Here is a 21356-nt window from a genome sequence, read left to right on the forward strand (position 1 = left end):
GCATGGGATGTGTCTTGCAGCCATGTGCAGGGGCCAGCTACCTGATGCTATGCAAATAGGAAAGAACAAGTCATGGCTCAGCCTGATAGCAACCTTGGTGGTGCCACTAGCTTTCAGCGTAGTCATGCCCTTAGTCACTTAGGTGCTTTAGACCATCCTCCCTGGGTATGTCTTCACGGCAAGGTTAACTCAGGCAGCTTCACACAGGGATGAGTCCCCGTATTAGCCTGGCCTGAGTGTGACTAGCCACACCGCAAAGCTCGACTGGAGTTAGCGTCCTCACTGCCTCACTGATGTGGCAGTCACCTGCTGCTGTGACCTCTGAGGGTGCACCCCACGGTTCTTTGCAGCGCAGTATGATCCTTAATGCAGCTTTATGATCCTTCCCAATGAATTGTCAGGGGGGACTCACCTGTCCTCCTAGCATCCAGAGGGGAAGTGTGGGAATGAACTGAAGGACTGACCCGATGCGCCTACTGCCCAGTGGATGGCTTGTCTGCCTCAGGCTGGTGGATGGGATCTGATTTCCAGTTCCTACCACCGCACTTCTTGCCATGCCACACATGCATGACAGGACATATGATTTTGGGATTGGCAAGCAGATCCAAATTGCACCCCACTTGCCAGTGCAAGGGGATCATGACCCTGGGTTCCCCCTACCCCAACAAATTGAAAGCTGAGTGCCCAACTTAATTGATCGTTGGCCAGCAGACATCACACCAGGGCCAGTTCAAGACCCTGGTGTGGTCCTAACCCAACCATGTGTTCAATTTAAGGCATGATGGAAACCAACACCAAAAATGTCACCTGTTTTTGGATAATTTTCTTTTTTTTTTGGCTAGTTTCCCTTTCTGTGGTGCCTTTGATTCCCTGAACATGCAAATAGGTTACTAGTTAAGACACAACTAACAGACTAAGCCCATATTACCTGTACTGTCTGTCTGAGGCCCCATTGAAAACAGCACAAAGTCTCCACACCTGGGAAATGATCTGCCCCAACTGGACCAGTCAGCCCACACCAAATGCACTACTAAACTCACTGGGGAGGATTTCATGTGTGGGTAACATAAAAGTTTGAGCCCCAGGTAATTTTGCAATGAAGACATACCCAAGCCAGATAATAACAACCGGCCTGTATGAACGTGCTAATGAATGGTATGTGGGGAGGGCACTTTTCTGAAGTGTTTTTATTCATTTAACAGTTGCTATAAGACACTCTCAAGTACAGGAGTGTTTGGGCTGTATTCAAAGCATCTTGAAATCAATGAGTATGTTTCCATTGTTGCTAATGGGCTCATGAAAGTGCTCACCACCGAAACCAGGGACAATGGAAACAGTGTGCACAGTTCAAGGGAGTACAAGACATTCCCAGGATTTATCTGCATTAGCCTTGAATAGCAGCAAAAGCTTGTTGCTATTCCAAAGTTTCTTACTGCAGCAAAAGCAAGAGGCAGTAGGGAACCAAATTAAAACAGAGATCACAATGCAGAGTTTATTTAGCATTTATTTCCCATCCTGCTGTCATATCTGGCCTCTTTTTGTCCCCATTCTCCTCTGGCAAATACAAACTTTTTTTTCCGTAATAAAATATATAAAATATTGCGCATCACCATCCGTAGGAAAATCAGAGTTTAACAGCAAAAAAGAATAAGGCACATTGCTGTGCAGCATTTTCAAATATATATTTAAAACAAAACCCCTTTCAACCTCTTTGAGGTTGATATCATTTCACCCATCACTGACACGGCTCTTGTAATACCATAGTTTCACTGTTGGGAGTGGGTTGGGTTGGTTGCAGTGGATGGAAGGGGGAAGTGTACTCAAAAAAATAATAGGATTTTATCCCTGAGGTGTCAGTATAAAATGCTGCCACTGAAAAGCAAGTTTAAAACACCGCCTTAAATAACAGATATGTTGTCAAACGTCCGAGCACCGAGATGAGGTGGTGGAAGAATCCCCGGTTCTCCTGAAGTCACATTTTTAACTAGGTTAATCTCATGGTTTCCTGAGTCACAAGACAGTTGCACTTCAGGCTTTTGCTGCTCCCACCCCATACCATCATTCCTGCAGCAGACACATAAGCTCAAGGAGGTTTGTTCATGATTCTCCTGAAATTCTCGGGAAATCAAAACACCCAGCAATTCCTCTCCCAACCACATGAGCAGCATCCGTACCGTTGCATGCTGGATTCATCTTCCTGGAAATGGGAGGTTTTGAACACTTGCCTCCCACCTATGGCAGAACAACAGCAAGAGAAGAAGTTAGCATTCACCTCCGCTGAAGGGAGAGATCAGAGAGACAAGACAAGGGTAAGGGTGTGTTTCCTAGGTGTCAATAGCAAGAGGTCAGGGGATAGTGGAAGGTGAAAGCTTTATTGCTGTCCATCCATACTGCTCCTGTTAGCTGTTCTGAACCAAAAGGGGAGGACTCCAGTCCACTCCTCCTTCCCTCCTGAGCACACTCAGAGAAGACCGAGGCTGCAGTCCCAGCCCATAGGATGTCCCAACACTCAATAATAACGGTTCAGGCTCCTGGTCCCTGGAATATCTGGTTGCCCATTCATCCATATCTCCCGGATGATGCGCTCCCGCTCTTCCAGCCTCTGAGCCCTCTCCAGCTCCTCTGCTGAAGTGAAGACATTCATGTTCAAAGTCCTCTCGAACCTGCGGTGCCTGCGAGCTGACAGGTCTGACGTGGTGTCCGAGTCATCGTCGCTGTCACTGCTGTCACTGTCGCTCTCCCGATCGCGGGTGGGCTTTTTCGGCGGGGATTGTTTGCAGTCTGTTCGGCAGGACACCCTCAGCACCAAGGCTGCCAGAGTCAACACCAGGCCGATGCACACTCCAGAGACAAAATACAGGGCAGCACGCTCGGGATTCTCTAGAAGGAGAAGCAGAAAGGATTCTCAGAGACGGACAATGTGATCGAACGACGCAATTACATAGTCCTGTTGCACGTGCACAAACTATTTCCCTTCCCTGATTTGCCCCAGTTACCGAGTGGTCCTTCCACCACTTCCATCACTGTGTCACCCCAGCGAATGTCAGGAGGGAGAGCTGTCCCCAAGGCATTTACCTGCACACAAGCCATGGTCTATCTGAAGACATTCCCTACAGCCCCCCGGCGTTTTAAAGAGCAGCCAGCGAGATTACAAACAAACTCCACCACCCGGTGAGAGCAATGCAAAGCCAGCAAGCTGCATAGTCAGCAATGGTAACATTTTTTTCCATATTCCAAGCGAAATTAGCCAAAACAAATTCCAAATCCATGAGTCAGTCCAGAACCGTAAGTGGCCCTACTGCCCGCAGACATCCTCTACCCCTATCTGGGGTTTCAGATGTTTCCAAAACTTTTGGTGGGCATCCTCCTTGCAGGCCCAAGCCTGAAGACTTGGGGCTTGGACACCCATGAGTTTCACCCGCCCCCAGCCATACGGCCCCAAGGAGCAAGCTAGGGAGGAATCTCCCATTTCCAAAAAGTGGGCACAAAGCCAAGATCTTCCCACTCCAGCAGCTAAGTGGGAGGTTTACTATACATTACCTGAGCAGGTACTATCCCCATGCCGGGAGAACGGTCTCCCCGGGAGCGACTAGGAAGACCACTTCCACGGCCACGGTGTTTCCCTTGCTAGGCAAGCATAGGACTACACTTGATCTGAGCTGAGAAGAGGCCAATGCCATGTACCTTTCTATCACATATGCCATCATCCACACCAGGAGTAGAAATGATAATAAAGCTTTAGGGTCTCTCTGCCCCGTGGCACATCTGACATGGTAAGCTTTGCATTAAGAGCTTTGCTTATTATCTATTCATGGCATTTGTTTGCTTGTCCAAGGTAACCATGCTGGCTTCCTGTCCAGCCCACCAAAAGGTACTACCTGTGCTGTCCATGCTGGATGGGCTAACTGAATGAATCCTGCATAACAAAGTGTAACAAGGGAGCTGTATTGTACCAAGGGAGCTGAGGGAGTTGTACTGTATGGTTTTTCATTGTTCTTTGGGCTTTTTAGAAATGTAATTAGGATGGGTTTGTGACCATAGACCCTAAAGGCTGAATTAGCATGGCTGATTGTTAAGTGTTATGAGTCTTTGCATGGGGATAACTTCCAAGCATGAGGGACAGCCTCAGAGACAGCATGAAGGTGCTTGTTTGAATTAACAAGTGGATGATGCGGACTGGCACTGTCGGCCGTGTAGAGGTGGGATTCAGCTTCTCAACAGAGAACAGGATGATAAGTAGGGTTGGGATGTGCCAAAAGGAATTTCAAAGCCACCCCACTTGTATTGGATACAATACAGTGATTGGAGGGACACACAGGAAGAGATGCTTAGAGCAATATGCTCGGAAAACAATCTTTGTGGTATCCTTTCTGGATGGATAGCAGTAGGATAAGAATACTTTTGCTACAGCCAGAGATACCTATGCGGCATCGAGATGTGAAATGACAGCCCAGATGAGAGTTTCAGCAGTGTGAATGATTACGAAAGATTTTATTATAGCTATGATATGCTAAATAAAACTGCAAGACTTCAATGTAGCCTGCACATGAGGACCAGGAGAGCTATCCAAGTTGAAGTGGTATCTGGGTTGCAGTTCTGAGTGATAGACAGGATGGTGATGTTGTCCTAAATTAATGGAGAAGGAGGAGGAATCAAGGGGAGTTTTGGTGAGGGAGCTGAAGAACTGTTTTAGGCATGTTGAAATTGAGGTCACCCATGAGGAGGCAAGTGATGATGTTTGTATGGACCGGAGACAGACTGGGAGTAGAAAGGCAGATTCGCGAGTCATCCTCTTGGAAACACTTGTTGAATTTGTAGATAAGATTTCTCAGAGAAAAAGCACAGAAGGAGAAAGAAAGCAGAACAAAGACACAGTTATCCTCAAAGAAAACTGGATTGGGTATAAGGAAGATCCATCAAAGGACACACTTGAAGGAATCATTTGGAAAGTGGGAGGAGAACCAGGAAAAATGGAGCCAAATAAGCCAGGAAAGAACTGATGTCAAGAAGGCCATGGGTTGGCTGCACTGAAGGAAGCTGATGGGTCAGGGAGAATGAGGATGGAGGTTGGCTTGGAAGAGATGAACAAAAGTGGCTTCAGAGGAGTGCAAGGGCTGCAAGCCAGGGTGGAGAGAGTCTTAGAGGGGTCAGACAGGCATCATAAACAGTACATCCAGTTAGCCTAGAAATGAAAGGGAAAGGGGAAAAGATCAGCAATTCTGGAGGGAAATGGGATTTTTTTTAAGATGGGAGAGAGATTGAAGCATGTTTGTATCATGAGAGAAAAGAGCCAAGAAATCTTCCATTGACTTAACTAGAGCCAGGATTTCACCAGTTGACTTCAACTTTACCCACTTGACACGCTGCCACTGACACTATATAAATAATGAAGTGACTATATTAAACAGGAAATTAGACTAGATATTCCTTAGGGCTGGGATTTCAAAGCCCAGAGAAAATGATTCCTTCCTCACATATTCGCCCAAGACTTGCCTTTGGACTTCAGTATCCAGGTGTGGTACCACTGTGTGCAGGCATTAACTTCACATCTGCGTATCACTTTCAAGTTAATACACGGACTGGAAATGAGCAAAACCAATCTGCACTGGCAGATGCTGCCTGGCCAATAGGGTTAACGCCTTGCTTTTACAATCACTACATTTATGTACACACATGGGCTCAATTTTAAAAAAATGTGATGCATCAGTTCCATAGATCATTCTTTTAACACACTTCATAAAAAGCATAGACTGGAGCTAGAGTGAAAGGAAAACAGATGGTTTCTCTTCCTCTTTTGCCAGTTTCCCTTTGCCCTTCTCTTTTCTGCACTTTCCCATCTACTTTCCCCATCTGGTGAGTGATCTTAAACTGGATGGGTTATTGGCCAATAATTCATCCCCCTCTGTACCAGCCTATATAGACAGCCTCTCATTTGGTTCAATGATGATAACTGACCTTTGGGCTCCACTGGCAGTTATGACCTACATTTACTACTCTATCAGTATTTAAGATACTACCTGGACTCCCTGTAACCCTACTGCAGACCTGACATATAGGCAATCTAGTCACCCAGCAAGCTTACTCCCAAAACATGTCTTTTTGCACATCAAAGATACCATTATTACAAAAACAGACTCCATTTTTCCTCTCTAGAAGCAGATAAAACACCACTGGCCAAGGTTTTGACTTTTGATAAGTGATACATGGTTTGGGGAGGTGTTCCCTTCTGAGAGCCCTACTTGTCAGCGGTGATCCCTCACAGTGGAGGACAACCATTCCCAAGGGTCGAGTAAAGGGGTGTAGATGAGACGCCTTACTGGAGATACACTAAAGGAGTGGGTTACTAGCATTTTCTGAAAATCGGACCCCCTAGGCAGTCTGAAGTTTAGCATCCAAACACAGAAGCGCCCTAAAATCACGTCAAGTTTGAAAATCCTATTATTAGCATATATTATATTTAATATAATGCATATACTTATGCATCACAGACCCCAGTCCCTGACAGAACCACTGTTAAAGGTATTATAGATATAAAGCAAAAAGACAGCCTCTTCTCCAATGAACTTACACATCTGCATTCACACACAGGCACACTATAATGGTGAGTTTAGCCAGATATCCTTGTCTTAAAAAAACCCCTCACAATTTAATTCAAGTAAATACAATACATAAAAGATACCTGTTAAAAATCAAGAGCGTGTGACATCATAGTAAAGAGACAACATTAAATAATGATAAAACATGGGAAACTAATAGACAAGGCATTCAATATCTGTTTGCAACTGAATTATAAATATTAGGAATCAATACTCATTGAAGGAAAACTCTTGCTACTGAATAAAGGGCTGTGAGAAGATCCATGCCTCTGCATATTTCCAGTTGTGGAGTGCAATATATATTCAGAGCAGTTTCTTTATAGTATGTATGTGGAGGGAGGAGGGTGGACTTCAAACCCAAACTTAAAGTTTAAAAGAAAGGTCTTTTGTTTATGCACACAAACTGTTAATTAATAATCAAGAACTGAATGGCTCAAGGGATTGGTAGGTGGATACAGAACCTCTGACCTGTTTGGGATCAATTCATGCTCCAAGTAACTTGAGTGGATCCGGTGGCTCCTGGATAGATGATATGAAAGAAGTTAGTGGTGCCAGTCCACATCCCAGTGGATGGGAAATCAGGAGATGACATCCGTTCATCAGCAAGTGATGGTGGTTATTGCATTGCAACTACTCTACTGACTAGTGGTGCGTTTGCTCCTGGGGCTGTGAAGACAGATGGCACTGCAGGCAAATCACAGTACTAGGAAACTCTGGGCTGGGCTGGGCTGATGGTAGTCTCCAGCCCTAACTTTGTAGGGCCATTAGGCTGAAAGGAATGCAAATGTTTAGGGGCCATAGACAGAACAATCAGCAAGAGGAAGTGCGATGTTGTAGTCCTTGGCTGGGTTTTGCGTTCCTGTCCCTGCCTCAGGAGCTACTTAAACATTTTGCATTAAACAGATAACATGTAGAAGCAGCATCAGGGGCAGGGAGTAGAGCATAAGCCTTGGTCCTACCCAGGAGCCAGTGTTTGGTATAGGTTGTCTTAAGTGTCCCCATGCCCTTGTGCTGGCTCTGGTGAATCCTGGCCTTGGGTGCCTGACTCTTCATTTTTAAAGTTCAGGGAACGTAGGCATCTAACCTGGGTTTGCAGAGTCTCTTTCTGGATCTGGGGCCCTACAGGTTAGGCACAAGCACCCTCAGCATCAGCCCATCTAACACCTAAGTGACTTGGGTCACACCTGAAGTCGATAGCAGGGCAGGGAATCAAACGGAGGTCTCTGAAGTGCCAGGCTAAAGCCTTCAACACAGGTCCATTTTTCCACCATGAAGGTGGAGGAGAGGATGTGGGATGGGTGTAAAGACAGTCAGATTGGTCTTACATCCTTAAATGCTGCCCCAAGGTCCTGGTTCAGCAAGCCGCTTCAGCAAGCCAAATTTTGCATGTGCTTAAATGCCATTGACTTCAGTGTACTTTGCTGAATCAGTGTCTATATCTATTTGGCAGATACTCCATCTGCCCCGGAGTATGTCTATAACCAGCCTTCTCGAGGAAGGGTCTCCCATGGCAAGCCCTGCCCACCTCTCCTCCTCGCCTGTGCCAAACTTAGAAACGCGGCAGTGAAACTATTCTGAGGGTCTCTCTCACAGTCATGCTCAAGCACACCAGAAGCTGATGCTCAAGAGCATGTTAGGCACACCTGCAGAATGGCTCCACAACTGCCTTTCTGGGTCTGGCACATGAGAACAGGGATATGGTGTGGACATCCCCTTATTTAACAGCATCATCCCATGGAAGCACTGCCTTCCTCTCTAGCAGACGGCACCGTGGGTTACTTTCTTATCCTCTGTGTTCATTGAGACCCATCCTAGACCTCAGCGCAGACTTCTCAGCAGAGAGTAGCTCTTACAGACTCCATGGGGCTGCTCTTTCCAGGCCGCATGTGCAGCTGAAAACGTCATTGATTCAAGACTGCTAAATCACTGCCTTTACTGTGCACAACCAGAAGGTGCTATTCTTCTCTTCTCAGTTCAAGCGGGAGTTACAGGGGTTTGGTATCAGTCAAAATTAAAAGCACATTTAAAAAAGTATCCAAAGGGACAGTAATTACTGAGGCTATTTCCTGAGGGCTAATGATTAGCTGGGAGCGCCGACTCAGATGGGCATTAATTCCCCAGGAAATGCCCCAAACCAAGGTTGTTATTGCTCTTATAAACCTCTTTTTTCTTGCTGTTGTTTCAATAACTAGAAAATAATCTGTGCATTACTGATCTGATTTCCTGTGATAGCATCAGACATTCAGAGAGCTGGCTGGCGAGGCGGGAGTTGAAGGGTCCAAGTAAGAGGGTCAGCTTTGACGATATTTGCTTTGCTGGGTCTTACTGGGTCTCCTGAGGAGGTTAGGGCTGGAGCAGCAGCCTGTCGGGTAGGGATGTCACAGCAAGGGCCTCACGCTTTATAATAATCCCAGTGCCAACAACTTACAAGAGAAGTTAAATACTCTCCCCCGAATCTTTTCTGTGAAACCCACGTATTAATGTATAGATGCAACATCGTGGTTTCTGGGTGGACTTTGCCGATTTTCCCCATAAATACTGAAAGGAAATGTTAGCACAAGTGATACACTGACAACACTGTAGACCCAAGTCCCCGGTGCACAGCACTGATACGGCACAAACCAGAGCAGTGAATGCATCCTCACGCCTTCCCTCTCAGTGACCTCCCAGCCTGGCCAGCACGGAAAACCCACTGCAAAGGATGCCACGGGAGTTCATTTTCTGTATCCGCTCCAGTCTCAGCCACGAAGGATGCACTCAGGCACTACTGGAACAATGGTCATTTAAGTCCTTTTATAAATAGGAGGGATGATTTTATGGTTGTTGTTAGTTTTTCAGTCACAATTACAAAGCCAAGCGATTGGATTCTGTGTAATGACTTCAACAGCCTTCAGAGCAGACCTGTAATAAACCCCTCTGTTGTTTGCAGGCAGCCCTTGTAACTAGGAACCTAATTCCACAAGAACACACTGTGGAGCGAGAGCATCCCTCACCCTTTTGCACTGATTGAGCCGTAAGTCACGCTTGTTTGCCTGATACCCTCAAATCCTACAGCCAGTGCTAACTGATGTTGTTCCTATTCTAATTTTTCCCCTGCAAGTTTCTAAAGGCAATTTTTAATTACTTCAACAGTTCTCTGGGATTGAGCAAAACATGCAAACGCGTTCCTTTGATGTAAGGCATAAAGGAAGCACTCTGGCTGCCCTGAATGCGATATGAGAAAGGTAGCAAGCACTTGTAAAGACAGAGCCATTGCCTGTCATTCTGGGCTTCGCCTTTCTTCGATGTGGACTTCAGTCAGGAGAACACAGGAAATGGCCAGTGTATCCCTCTTTGCATCTGCATCTAATCCTCCCATGTATGCAAGACACCTCAAGGGCCAACAGGTGCAAGTACCCAACACCTACTGCTGCCGCCTTGTGCAGGAAGAGACTGGACCAGTAAGCACAGTCAATATGCTGCCACTTTTTGGATGCTTTACTCAAGTGAGGAGGCAAAGTTAGTAAATGCTGAGAGGCCAGACTTCTCACAGGGTTCAGTGGAGATTGAGGTGAAATGTCACCATAAGGGACTGGGCACCCAACTAGTCAGGTTGTAAAAAAATTACAAAACACCTGGCTACTAAAGCCTTAGCATGTGTGCTACTATCTCAGAAAGACCTTGCACACACTACTTCACCAATGCAAAACCATCCTAAACACAGCAGATTGAGGACCCAAAGGATCTTCATAGATTTCACAGACATCAGGGCTGGAAGGGACCCCGGAGGATCATTGAGTCCAGCCCCCCGCCCCAGGGGCAGGAAGTCAGCTGGGCTCACAGGATCCCAGCAAGATAAACATCTGAATTTCTCTAGAAGGTGTTCAATGTAGGTGCTTGAACCAACTCTGGCGGCAGGCTGTTCCAGACCTTGGGGGCTTGGACGGTGAAGAAATTCTTCCTTAAGTCCAGCCTGAAGTGGTCCTGCAGGAGTTTATAACTGTTTGACCTTGTCATCCCTTGGGGCGCTCTGGTGAACAAACGTTCCCCCAGATCCTGGTGGTCACCCTGATAAACTTGTAGGTGGCCATCAGATCACCCCTGAGCCTGCGCTTTTCCAGGCTGAAGAGCCCCATGGATCTCAGCCTTTCATCATAAGGTCTGTTTTCCTGACCTCTGATCATGTGCATGGCTCTCCTCTGCACCCTCTTAAGCTTCTCCACATCCTTTTTGAATTGTGGAGCCCAAAACTGGACGCAGTACTCCAGCTGCGGCCTCACCAAGGCCGAGTACAAGGGGAGAATGACGTCCTGGGATTTGCTCGAGAAGCATCTATGGATGCACGCCAGCGTTTTGCTCGCTTTACTAGCCGCTTTACTATCTTACCTGGCAGAGTTCTCAGTGGTCTGGAATTAGAAGATAAGTTCTTTATACCACTTTTTTCCCCATTGCCTCTGAAAATACCACCCCAGGATCAATAGCCAAGGGACGGGGGCCTGGCCAGAGAAAATGGTGTGCCTGAGCTGCCCTCTACCCTCCTGCACCCTTGATACCCTCATCTATTGTAATGGCTCCCTCCTGACAGCTGGCATAGCTAGAGCAGCCCCAGGACCCCAGGATCAGGGTAACACAGACAACTATGCACCTCTTCAAGGCTCTTTATAAACACGAAGGAGGGTGATTTCACAGCGCTCCATTTTTACGAAAATTGCACCTTGTCATTTGCCAGTCTTTAAGTCCCTGCATTCATATACCAGTAATTTGGGAATTTAATGAAACAGCTCCAGATTCAATTATAGGGAATAAACTAAACCAAATCAATCTTCCACACAAGAAGCAAAGGACTAAATTATATACAGCAGATAAAGACGTGTTGGGATATCTGCTCTTTAGAACCGCGAGGAAGCCGTTACTTACTTTTTTACTAAGCAACTAAATTACAGTGCACGTTATTGAGACTAATAATCATCTAACAACCACTGTTTACTGTAATGGAGGAAATGGGTATCCAGCTTTCTGAAATCCTGAGCAAAACTGGGAGGTGAAAGTCAGACTTCCTCCCTATTTCAGGTCCTAGCTTTGTGAAGTTGACCTGAACAAGGATGGGGAAAACATGGGGTCAGGAAAGTGAATCCACAATTAGAGAGACTCGAAGTTTTCCTTATTTATTATCTAAAAGTCTCTGGCCCAGGACTGGGACCCTGTGGGATTTCATTCTATATAAAACTACAGTCAAAAGTGAGCATGTTCCATAAAACAGATATGGGCCAAACAGCTCCACCATAGAGAAAGGCACAGCCCTCGGTGCTTTCAAGTAGAGTCAAAGGCCTCAGCGCTAGTCCCAACTCTGTGATGGGCGAGTCACTTCAACTCCTGGGGCCTACGCCCCATGTATAAAATGGCACCGTCAATATTAACTTAATTTATAGGAGAGTTGCTGGAAATCGAGATACTTCCCAGCCAGATCCCCAGGTCTGACCATTTCCAAAGTTTAGTAAAGTGTAGACCATGATTCAAAATGTTTATGTCTGGTTTCTCTCATCATGAACCGAACCCTGAAATCACCTCTGCCAGAAACAAAGGGTGGGAGGGGAGATTCAGTTATGGGCCAAGGTTTGTGGCTGGAGTGCATCTTTCTTGACAGCTCATTAATATTTGCAAAATGCTGTCAGCTCTTCAAATTGAAGTGCTGCAGTGATGCAAAGTAGTAGTCCATTATCAATATGTTTCTAATTGCTTGTTTAGAAGCGGGTTTAATTCCTTTGAGCAGCAACCTGATTTTATACCAGTTCCTTAATAAGGTTCGGAGTCCAGCAGAGATGCTATCTAAGGCTGAGTACAGATGTTAACAAGCCCCTGGCGGACGTGCTCTCTCGTGCTTTACTTAAAGCGCTGTAAGTTAGAATGGAAGCAAACTGCGCAGATGTTAGCTACTGGATCAGAGGGGCTCACAGCCTGCCCACGCTGGCCAAGGTCAGCAGGCTGGAGGAGCTCCCACATGGCTCCCAGGAGGTTGCTGGAGCACCCCATCCTGCCCCGCTTCCCATTAGTGGCTTGGGGGGGCCACAATGGAGCCCCATGCCATGCAGGACCCCTGCAGCTTGCTGGGTCAGGACTGGGGTGGGGGGCAGGCCAGGTCTGTGCAGCAGGGGGCTCCCTCCCCGCCCCACCCCAGCCTTTGACAGCTACAGTACAGGCTGCCTGGCTTTTTGCCATGCCAGAAACAGGACAGAGCCCCCCTGCTGCATGGACCCAGCTCAGACCCACCCAAGACCCAACCCAGCAATTGGGGTGGGAGCATGGGGGCTCCCTTTCCCCACCCCCAGGTCTCTTTGCAGTGAAAAGCCGAGCCGGGTAGCCCCATGCTGTAATTCTTGGCCGCAGCTATCAAAAGGCTGGGGTGGGAGTCGGGAGGGAGGGAGCTCCCTTGCTGTGCACACCTCCCCCCTGCCCAGGCTGGTTTGGGTCTTGGGGGATCAGCTCGGGTTCACAGGGAAAGGGGGCTCCTTTCCCCACTCCCAGTTCCTGGCGTGGCAAAAAGCTGGGCTGGGCAGCCCCATGCTGCATCTGTCAAGACACTCAGGGGCAGAGGGAAGGAGGGAGTGCCCCTGCTGCACAGACCCAGTCCAGCCTCCTGCAAGACTCAACCCAGAAACCTGGGGGCTGGGGAGCCCGTGCAGCAGGGAGGCTTCGTCCCACCCCCCCCCCACCCACTCAGCCATGCAGAGGGGAGACAGTGCCTTTTCTGTCCTCTGTGACAGCCCAGGGGTGCGGCTGGGTCAGTGCTTGCACACAGCAAACAAGCACCAGCTGAAGCTAGCAAGCTGCTCAGCAAGGGACACCCTGGGGTGCCGGGGGGACGCAACCTACTTGGGATGAGATGTGGCGCAGATGTTCAAAAAATCACTCCAGCCCTAAAGTGCTTTAGTCTGAAACCACTCCCATTCAGCATTAACTTAGAGCAGGATACAGGCTTTATGTGCCATGAACGTCTGTTCTGTTACAGCGGTAAAGTGATTTCTGTGCATTTAATGCATGATAAGTACAATGTCTGTACCTAGCCTTAGCTGCAAAGAGATAGGATGGACAGTTGTCTAGGCAGAAAGAAACCCAGTACCCACAAATCTGGATTTCCCATGTCTGGCAACCACCATATATACCTTGGCAAAGCACAATGAAGGAAAGAAGCAAGATGAGAAGAACGATGGCTTAGCAGTTAGAAGCTTGGGATCCTTGAGTTCAAATCCATGCTTTTTCACAGACTTTCTGTGTCACTTCAGAAAATCTGCATAGGCTTAGGCAAGTCTAGGTTTTATTCCGGATTTTGAGCAAGCCACTTTAGTTCCCCATTCCCCCCAACTGCATTCCCTGCCTCTGCAGTGCAACCTCACGGGAAGCACAATTCACCTCTTCAAGACAGCAGCTCTGGAGCACCAGTTGTAACTCTAGGACAGCCCTAGCAGCTTGACTCCGCCCCAGGTTGGCTGATTCCTTCTACCTTTGCATTGCCACCAGCTCACTCAGGGCTCCCTCGTGCTAAAGGCAGTCGTGGGCAACTTGCACTACTCAGCACCTGTTTCTAACGGACCTTTTGCTACTGGAGGCCCATAACTTGGCTTCTTCTGGTGAAGTCGAAGTAATAACTGAGGCTCACAATCTCCTTGGAGAGAGAAACTCTTTAAAATCAATGCAAGTGGAAGAAAGTTCCTGTCTCACATGAAGGACGCATGTGGATGAAAGCTGTGATCCAAGGAAATCGCACCCTAAATGAGATTTAAAGACATAGTCAAGCAGAATCTCAAGTTACTTCATCTTCACGCTTCAACTGAAGATAAGCCAAATAGTCTCAAGCAGGGTAATGATCTAAATGTCGCTCATTTTCCAAATTACAAGACAACAAGCTTGCCTCCTTAATGCGCCTGCCTTTGATCTCAAGGAAAATGAAGCATTAGAAATAATACCGCATATAAGATTACACTGTATTTAACTCCAGATGTGAGCAAGTCCCAGGGAAGTCAGAGCACAATTAAGCCTGTTATATACCATCACCCCTTCTGCTACAGCTATTTCTGGCAGGTCTTTCAAGGGAAAACCTGCTGAGACACAAATGGAAAAATAAACCAGAGGGAGAAAGGGGCAGCAGATACTGCCGGCGGTTCCAGTGGTACAATCCCACGGAAACAGCAGGTACACGACCTACCTGTGATGAATGAATAAGCCGCTAGGATGTTGCTGAGCAGTGCCATCTCCGTGCTAATGCCCGCAGGCTCCATGCTGCTGTTGAACACCAGCTCTTGTGTCTCATCCACGGGGAGCAGCACAGGGCTGTAGTCCGGTGGGTAGAAGGTAGCAGACCTCCCTCTCTTCTTCTCTGTTTTGGAATACAAAACAAATGAGGGCCAAATTCCCGTCCGTCCCAATGCCACAGAATCTGCTTCTGTACTCCGAACCAAAAATGCCACCTAAATTTGGCAGCTTACACCTTCTCAGTTAACTTTGCCAGACTCTGCACAGGACAGGCACAGCAGCTGCTATGCTTGCAACCAGGCAGCATCTCCTCTCCCATCTCCTTCTCTTCCGTGTCCCCAGTCAGACACACCCGCATGCTTTAGAGCAAATCTATAATCAAGTGGCTTTTTGCTTTTGTAAATCAAAGGAGCCGTTATCAATGCTGGGGTCCCCCTCAGCTTGTAACGACTCAGCGTACAAAACACAGGCAGGCTCGGCAGCGCTCCGCTGTATCTCCCTGTAATCCTCGAGTGAGCTACACCTGGCAAACAGCGCTGTTTTCTCTCCAGCCTCCTTAAGGGAAGGGCGGATCGTTGCCTGCATTTATGACTTCCTTCAAAAGCACGCTCTCATTGTGTTTCACCCAGACATAATTTCCCCTTCAGAGAGGTGAGTGAACATGGGTTAATCATTTGATTTTATTTGTTGAAGACTAGAGCTGAGAAGGCGGCTAATTCCAGGAGACTGAAAGAGACCCTTTCAGACCTTATCAGATCACTGTTGAGCACTCACTGTACCTTGATCTGCTGGCAGATGCCGCAGCCAATGGCAAAATACTCATTGTTTTAAACACATTAAAAAGTCAGCACATGGCATACAGGTCACATAAGCACATAGGGACGCTGCTACAGCTTTTCAGATCCCTTTCCCCTGTGCATCTGGTCTTGGCAGAGAATAAACAGCGCACAGTCGCTGGCAATTGCACCTGGCTTCCACTTATCTGTAGGTATCAAGTTCAGGAAACAGACAATTCAAGCACACAAAAAATCATCCAAGCTACATAAGCAAAGGCACTTCCCACACCAGGGCGCAGCACAGGAAAATCGGTATTTGCGTGCTGACACTGTACGGGTGTTTGCAGCCCTTATCCCCAAGGCAAATAGTTACATTGTGCCACACGTGCATGGAAGCTGTACAGACCCCCTAGGCAATGATAGCAGGTTAGGTATCAGACTAGGGTAAAGTGACATTGAAAGGTGATGGAGCAAGTGGCGAACGTGTGTGTGGCGCTGTAGCTTTATTGCACGGTTCGAGCATACAATAAGGATGCTTTGGTTATGTCTAGGCAGCCTGTGGGACTGGCTATCAGGGCTCTTAGGCTCTGTTCCAACTCCAACAGTGGAAAACCGTGGAGCCAAGATGATGCCTTGAACTAGCTACCCTGTGACTGAGATGAATGTAGGAGACAAGGGAAGACACGAGTACAGGATAACTTTCATTTTGCATTATTATCTCCATCACGGCAGGCTCTAGGAACTCCAGTCCAGGAACAAGCCCCGTTGTTGTTTCAGCCACGGTTCGCACAAGTAACAAAGACGGCCCTCGTCCCAGAGAATGTGCCGTCTACCAGAGTGCAACAGGTGGAGAAAACTGGCAAGCCGGGTGGCAGACGGGTTGGAAGATGAGGCAATGAACTGAGGGGAGTTTAAGAGAGCAATGGAAGCCACAGCTCACCACTTGCCTCACCACTGCCCGCTGATGATAATTTTCAGGAATCAGAGCAGAGGTCGAGAGTTAAAGATGGATTTAAAGAAGAGAAAGGTCTTCCAGAGAAAGTGTAGGAGTGTTTCAGGGGTCTCCTCCCTTGTGTGATGTGTTGTGTTTTCAGTTAAGGGGGCGAGGATTTCTCTAGGATCCGGCACTGGAAGAGGCCCCCCAGGCCATAAAGTCTCAGTCCCCTATATTTATAGGCAACCGTTAAAAAAATACCCCAGAAAAAAAAAGAAAGAAAAACTCACACACTCCAGGCCCTTTCACATACTGCAGCCCCAGAACATTTTCTAAAAAGACCTAAGCCATGCCAGAGGCAAAAAGCAAAGACAGATGCCACCAAGGCTTTGGCCACAGAAAAGGGAAAGAATCCATTAAGCTAAAGTACATGGGTTGTGTCACGCATGCAACTTAATATTTATTACATGCTGTTAAAACATGAGGAAATATATATTAAAGCAGTTTAGCATGTGTTAAGTGTTATTGTGGCATTGCAAAGTTGTTCCCTTTCGAGTGAAGACTATCTAACAAACTAACTTTAATATGCAATAATTTTAATAGGTCATGACATCTCAATGGTTTGCAACTACTGCAAGCAAATATGTGACTACCCCTCTTAGGTGCTCGTGGGAAGAGGACCAAAACCTGATCCTACAAAGGAGGGCAAACATCCCAACAGCCCTTAGCAACTCATCTGGGGGAAAGCCAATGTGCTGCCCATCTTCAGGAAAGGGAGGAAAGGGGATCCAAGCCAATCAGCTTGACCTCAATCCCTGGAAAGAGTCTGGAAAAAATCAAAGAGACCATTCTTGACAAGCTGGCTGATGGCAACATCCTGAGGGATAGCCAGCATGGGTTTGGTGCGGGTAGGTCTTGCCTGACCAATCTCATCTCTTTCTATGACCAGGTGACTTATCACCTGGACAAGGGAGAAGAGATTGACATCATATATCTGGACTTTAAAAAGCCTTTGATCTGGTGTCCCACAATCTCCTCTTGGAAAAATTGGCCAACTGTGGCCTTGGCTACATTACAGTCCAATGGCTCAGAAACTGACTCGGAGACCCGACTCAGAGAGTGGTGGTCAATGGAAGCAAATCATCATGGTGCTCTGTGACCAGAGGTGTCCCCCAAGGCTCCATCCTTGGACCGGTTCTTTTTAACATCTTTATCAATGATGTGGATACTGGTGTCAAAAGTGGACTGGCCAAGTTTGTCAGTGGCACCAAAGTTTGGAGTAGAGCATCCACACCTGAGGATAGGCTGGTGATCCAGGCTGACTTGGATAGGCTCAGAAAGTGGGCAGATACAAACCTGATGATATTCAATACTGACAAATGTAAGGTACTCCACCTTGGGGAAAAAAATGCAGCATGCTTATAGGTTCGGCAGTGCTACATTCACTAACAATATGGCCGAAAAAGATTTGGGGGTCATACCTGACCACAAGATGAACATGAGCCACCCATTTGATGTCACAGCTGGTAAAGCAAACCAAACTCTGGCTTGCATCCATAGATGTTTCTCAAATAAATCGTAGGATGTCATCCTCCTGAGGCTGTACTCAGCCTTGGTGAGGCCACAGCTGGAGTACTGCATCCAGTTTTGGGCTCCACAATTCAAGAAGGATGTGGAGAAGCTTGAGCGAGTCCAGAGGAGAGCCACACACATTATCAGAGGGCAAGAGAACAGGCCTTATGAAGAGAGGCTGAGAGCCTGGAGAAGTGCAGGCCCAGGGCTGACTTGGTGGCAGCCTACAAGTACATCAGAGCTGTGCATCAGGATCTGGGGGAATGCCTACTCACCAGAGCACCCCAAAGGATGACAAGGTCCAATGGTCACAAACTCCTCTAAGACCATTTTAGGCTGGACATAAGGAAAAACTTCTTTACTGCCTGAGCCCCCAAGGCCTGGAACAGGATCCCTCTAGAGGTAGTGCAAGCACTTACTCTGGACTCCTTTAAGAAGTATTTGGACACTTATCTGGCTGGGATCCTTTGACCCTAGCTGACTTCCAGCCCTTGGGACAAGGGGCTAGACTTGATGATCTCCCAAGGTCCCTTCCAGCCCTATGGCTATGAAATCTATGAAAAGTCTTTCCTGACTGCTCATCAGGTGGCCTCTTTGGCTCTGTACATGAATCAGGCACCCAAGAGGTTTCCAGGTACTGTTTGGAGCAGCAGGGCACACAAGCCAATCTCCAGCTCCAACCATAACTAATGTTCAGGGCTTCCGAGGCAGGTGGAAAAAATCCCTAACATCAAACAATGCCTTTATAGAAAAACCAGAAGGCCTAAAGCATGGCATCACTGGACACTTCCCATACATGCAGCAACCCATCAAGTTTCCTTTCAGTCCCTTTAGAGGATTAGCAAACACTCAGCGCCACCTATCACATGCTCTGCTTCCTAGTCCAGGAGCATGTCAGTCCTACCATACTATCCCTTCCCAAACTTAAAAAGGTCCATTCCAAAGCAATCCCATTTCTTCACCTCCACCACTTTGCTCTGATGACCATGCCAAAACTTTGCAAGTTTTAAGCTTAGTTTCCAGTCTAAATCTCTTTATGGCCAGCGTGTACTCATTCAATCTTAGGTCAACATTGGCCTTCAGCTTTAATAGCCCTCCTCCCTTCCTAGCATTCACCCCACTCTGTATTTATACAGAGTAAATATATCCCCTCTCCACCTTCAGTTTTGCTAAGCTACACAAGCCAAACTCCTTTAATCTTCTCTCCTAAATGCAGCAGCACATTCTAGCCTATGAGGAGGTTCTTCCCACAGCCAAGGCTCTCACACGGTGATTAGTGAACCACTGGCAGGCATATGGGATGGGCAGACACCACAGTTGGTAACTGAGCACTAATCCTGCGGCCTGGGGATATGACATGCTGTTTGCCGTGTGTTCTCTGCCCTTTCCCTCCATCCTTTCCCCACTTGTGGAGGTAAAGGCTCTGTGTTCAAGCTCAAACACTGTAATCCCAGAGGTTTAGTCTTTAGCGGTAACTAAACTGATGGGCACAAGCCATGCCAACAGCTAATCATACCACTAGTCTGCTATGAGATGTATCGGGGAGCAGAACCATCTCATGCTGTGTAGCAATCACCTCCGTCTGTATTCTGTAGGAACTGTACTTGATGCAAGTGGAGCAGATGGCACCGCTGACTGAGCTGACAAATAGGATCCTCCCATTTCATTTCCAAAACAAAAACTTCTTCGGCGATCCCTTGCAGCCGAAGATGACTGTTTTTCATGAGTGTCTCTACCCCACTATTGAATCCAGTTTCCCAGCAGCTCAGAACTCATGACGACATCGGGAGATATTCTGGGTGGCTAATGAATGCATTTGGCAGCCTCTGAGCCCTATCCTTTGAGCAGAGTAGTTGCCTCGCCGCATTGTGGCGCTTCCCTGCACCCACACAACATGGTCTTTCTATGATATATCGTGACAGGAAGTCGCTCTTCCTCTGACAATAAGTGAGGATTGCTTTGCCTCAGAACTAGGGTTGCTCTATCAGGAGCAGTGCCAATTAAACTTCCTAATGATATAAATGAATGGCAGCAGCTCAGGTCTTCTGACTTGTGATTTGGAGGTGGGGACAGTATTAGGTGGCTGCAACCTCTGTAACCACTCCCTTCTCCCTAAGTTTTCCTTCCAGCTATAGCCCCCCTCCATCATCAGCTCCCCTACTTCATCTCTTACATTTTCACAATGTTCATAATTGGAATTCGCTGGATCACACTAGGACCAAGACTCCCTTTCCTAGGGCTCCTCCAACTTGTGTGCTGTGTATGAGACTGGCCGGCAAAAGCCCAGAAGAAATAAGGATTTGCTAGGCTCCATCCACTCTGCACAAACAACACAACACAACGCAAGTGCCTTGTTGGATGGGGAATGAAGAACCAGCTCCTCAGTGGAATTGTAAGAGGAATTTCACATGTCTTTCTCCCCTGCTCTGAGAAAAAGGAAGACAGGTCTTAAAAAAATCAACCAAGTTCCTAAATGAATGGTTATCAGAGTACTCTGCACTTCAGCAATGAGCAACCTCAAGTCACAGAACGGGTTTTCTAATCTGTCGGACAGTACAGTCATAAATGGTTAAGGCAGAAAAAACCACTGTGGTTATAACAGAGCGGGGAAAAATCTATCCTTCTGCAACAAAAACGCACCTTGAAACAGCCATTGGCTGCTATACAGTATCTTCAAACCTCTCCACAAGCTTGCCATTCATTCGATTCTGGTTCACTTATTCCCATGCCTACCTTAGAGATTGTGTCTTTCTCAAATCCATTTGTCTGTCAGTGGCAGCCTTTCATCCCCGCTGCCTCCTCCTTTGTAGCACCATATTGTTGAAACAAGCTTGCTTGATTTTTGCAGACAGGTGGCTAGCCCATATTAATTTAAAGTCAGGGCAAGGTGCCACCTTCGGGACAAACTGGTTGGGAGAGACATGAGCATCTTCAGGCAACAACCGACTTCAGTGAGTATCTGATGAAGTGGGTTGTTGTCTATGAAAGCCCATGGCTCTCGCATCCAGTTAGTCTTAAGTTGCCGCTCTGCCCTGTCTTTTGCCTTTATTACCAGAGCTAGACAACATTTTTTCAGGAGATTCATTGGAAAATGCAGTTTCAACATGAGCAGAACTATTTGTGAATATGGATCAAATTTGATAAATCATTTGGCTGAAGTAAAAGGGAACAACTGTCCAGAAAGTCCAAACATTCCTTGTTGACATCTGCAAAATGCAACATTTGACTTTTATGTCAGTTTTTTCTGAAAAT

General features: G+C 47.1%; 1 protein-coding gene across 3 annotated transcripts in view; it reads right to left on the reverse strand.

Moving 5' to 3' along the window:
- Positions 1-1486: 1486 nt before the first annotated feature.
- Positions 1487-21356, reverse strand: part of LOC149872568 (protein eva-1 homolog C-like) — a 307247-nt gene continuing 287377 nt past the window's right edge. For all 3 annotated transcript variants that reach the window (XM_090031332.1, XM_090031345.1, XM_090031338.1), the window contains 2 exons: positions 14776-14946; positions 1487-2880 (listed from right to left, as the gene is read on the reverse strand). In XM_090031332.1, the coding sequence (XP_089887458.1) occupies positions 2510-2880; positions 14776-14946 (542 nt within the window). In that variant the 3' untranslated portion in view covers positions 1487-2509. The remainder of the gene's footprint in view (positions 2881-14775; positions 14947-21356) is intronic.

The sequence above is a fragment of the Crocodylus siamensis genome, chromosome 1 (assembly GCF_052110815.1).
Source record: "Crocodylus siamensis isolate JL-2025a chromosome 1, ASM5211081v1, whole genome shotgun sequence".
In the NCBI taxonomy this organism is placed as follows: domain Eukaryota; kingdom Metazoa; phylum Chordata; order Crocodylia; family Crocodylidae; genus Crocodylus; species Crocodylus siamensis.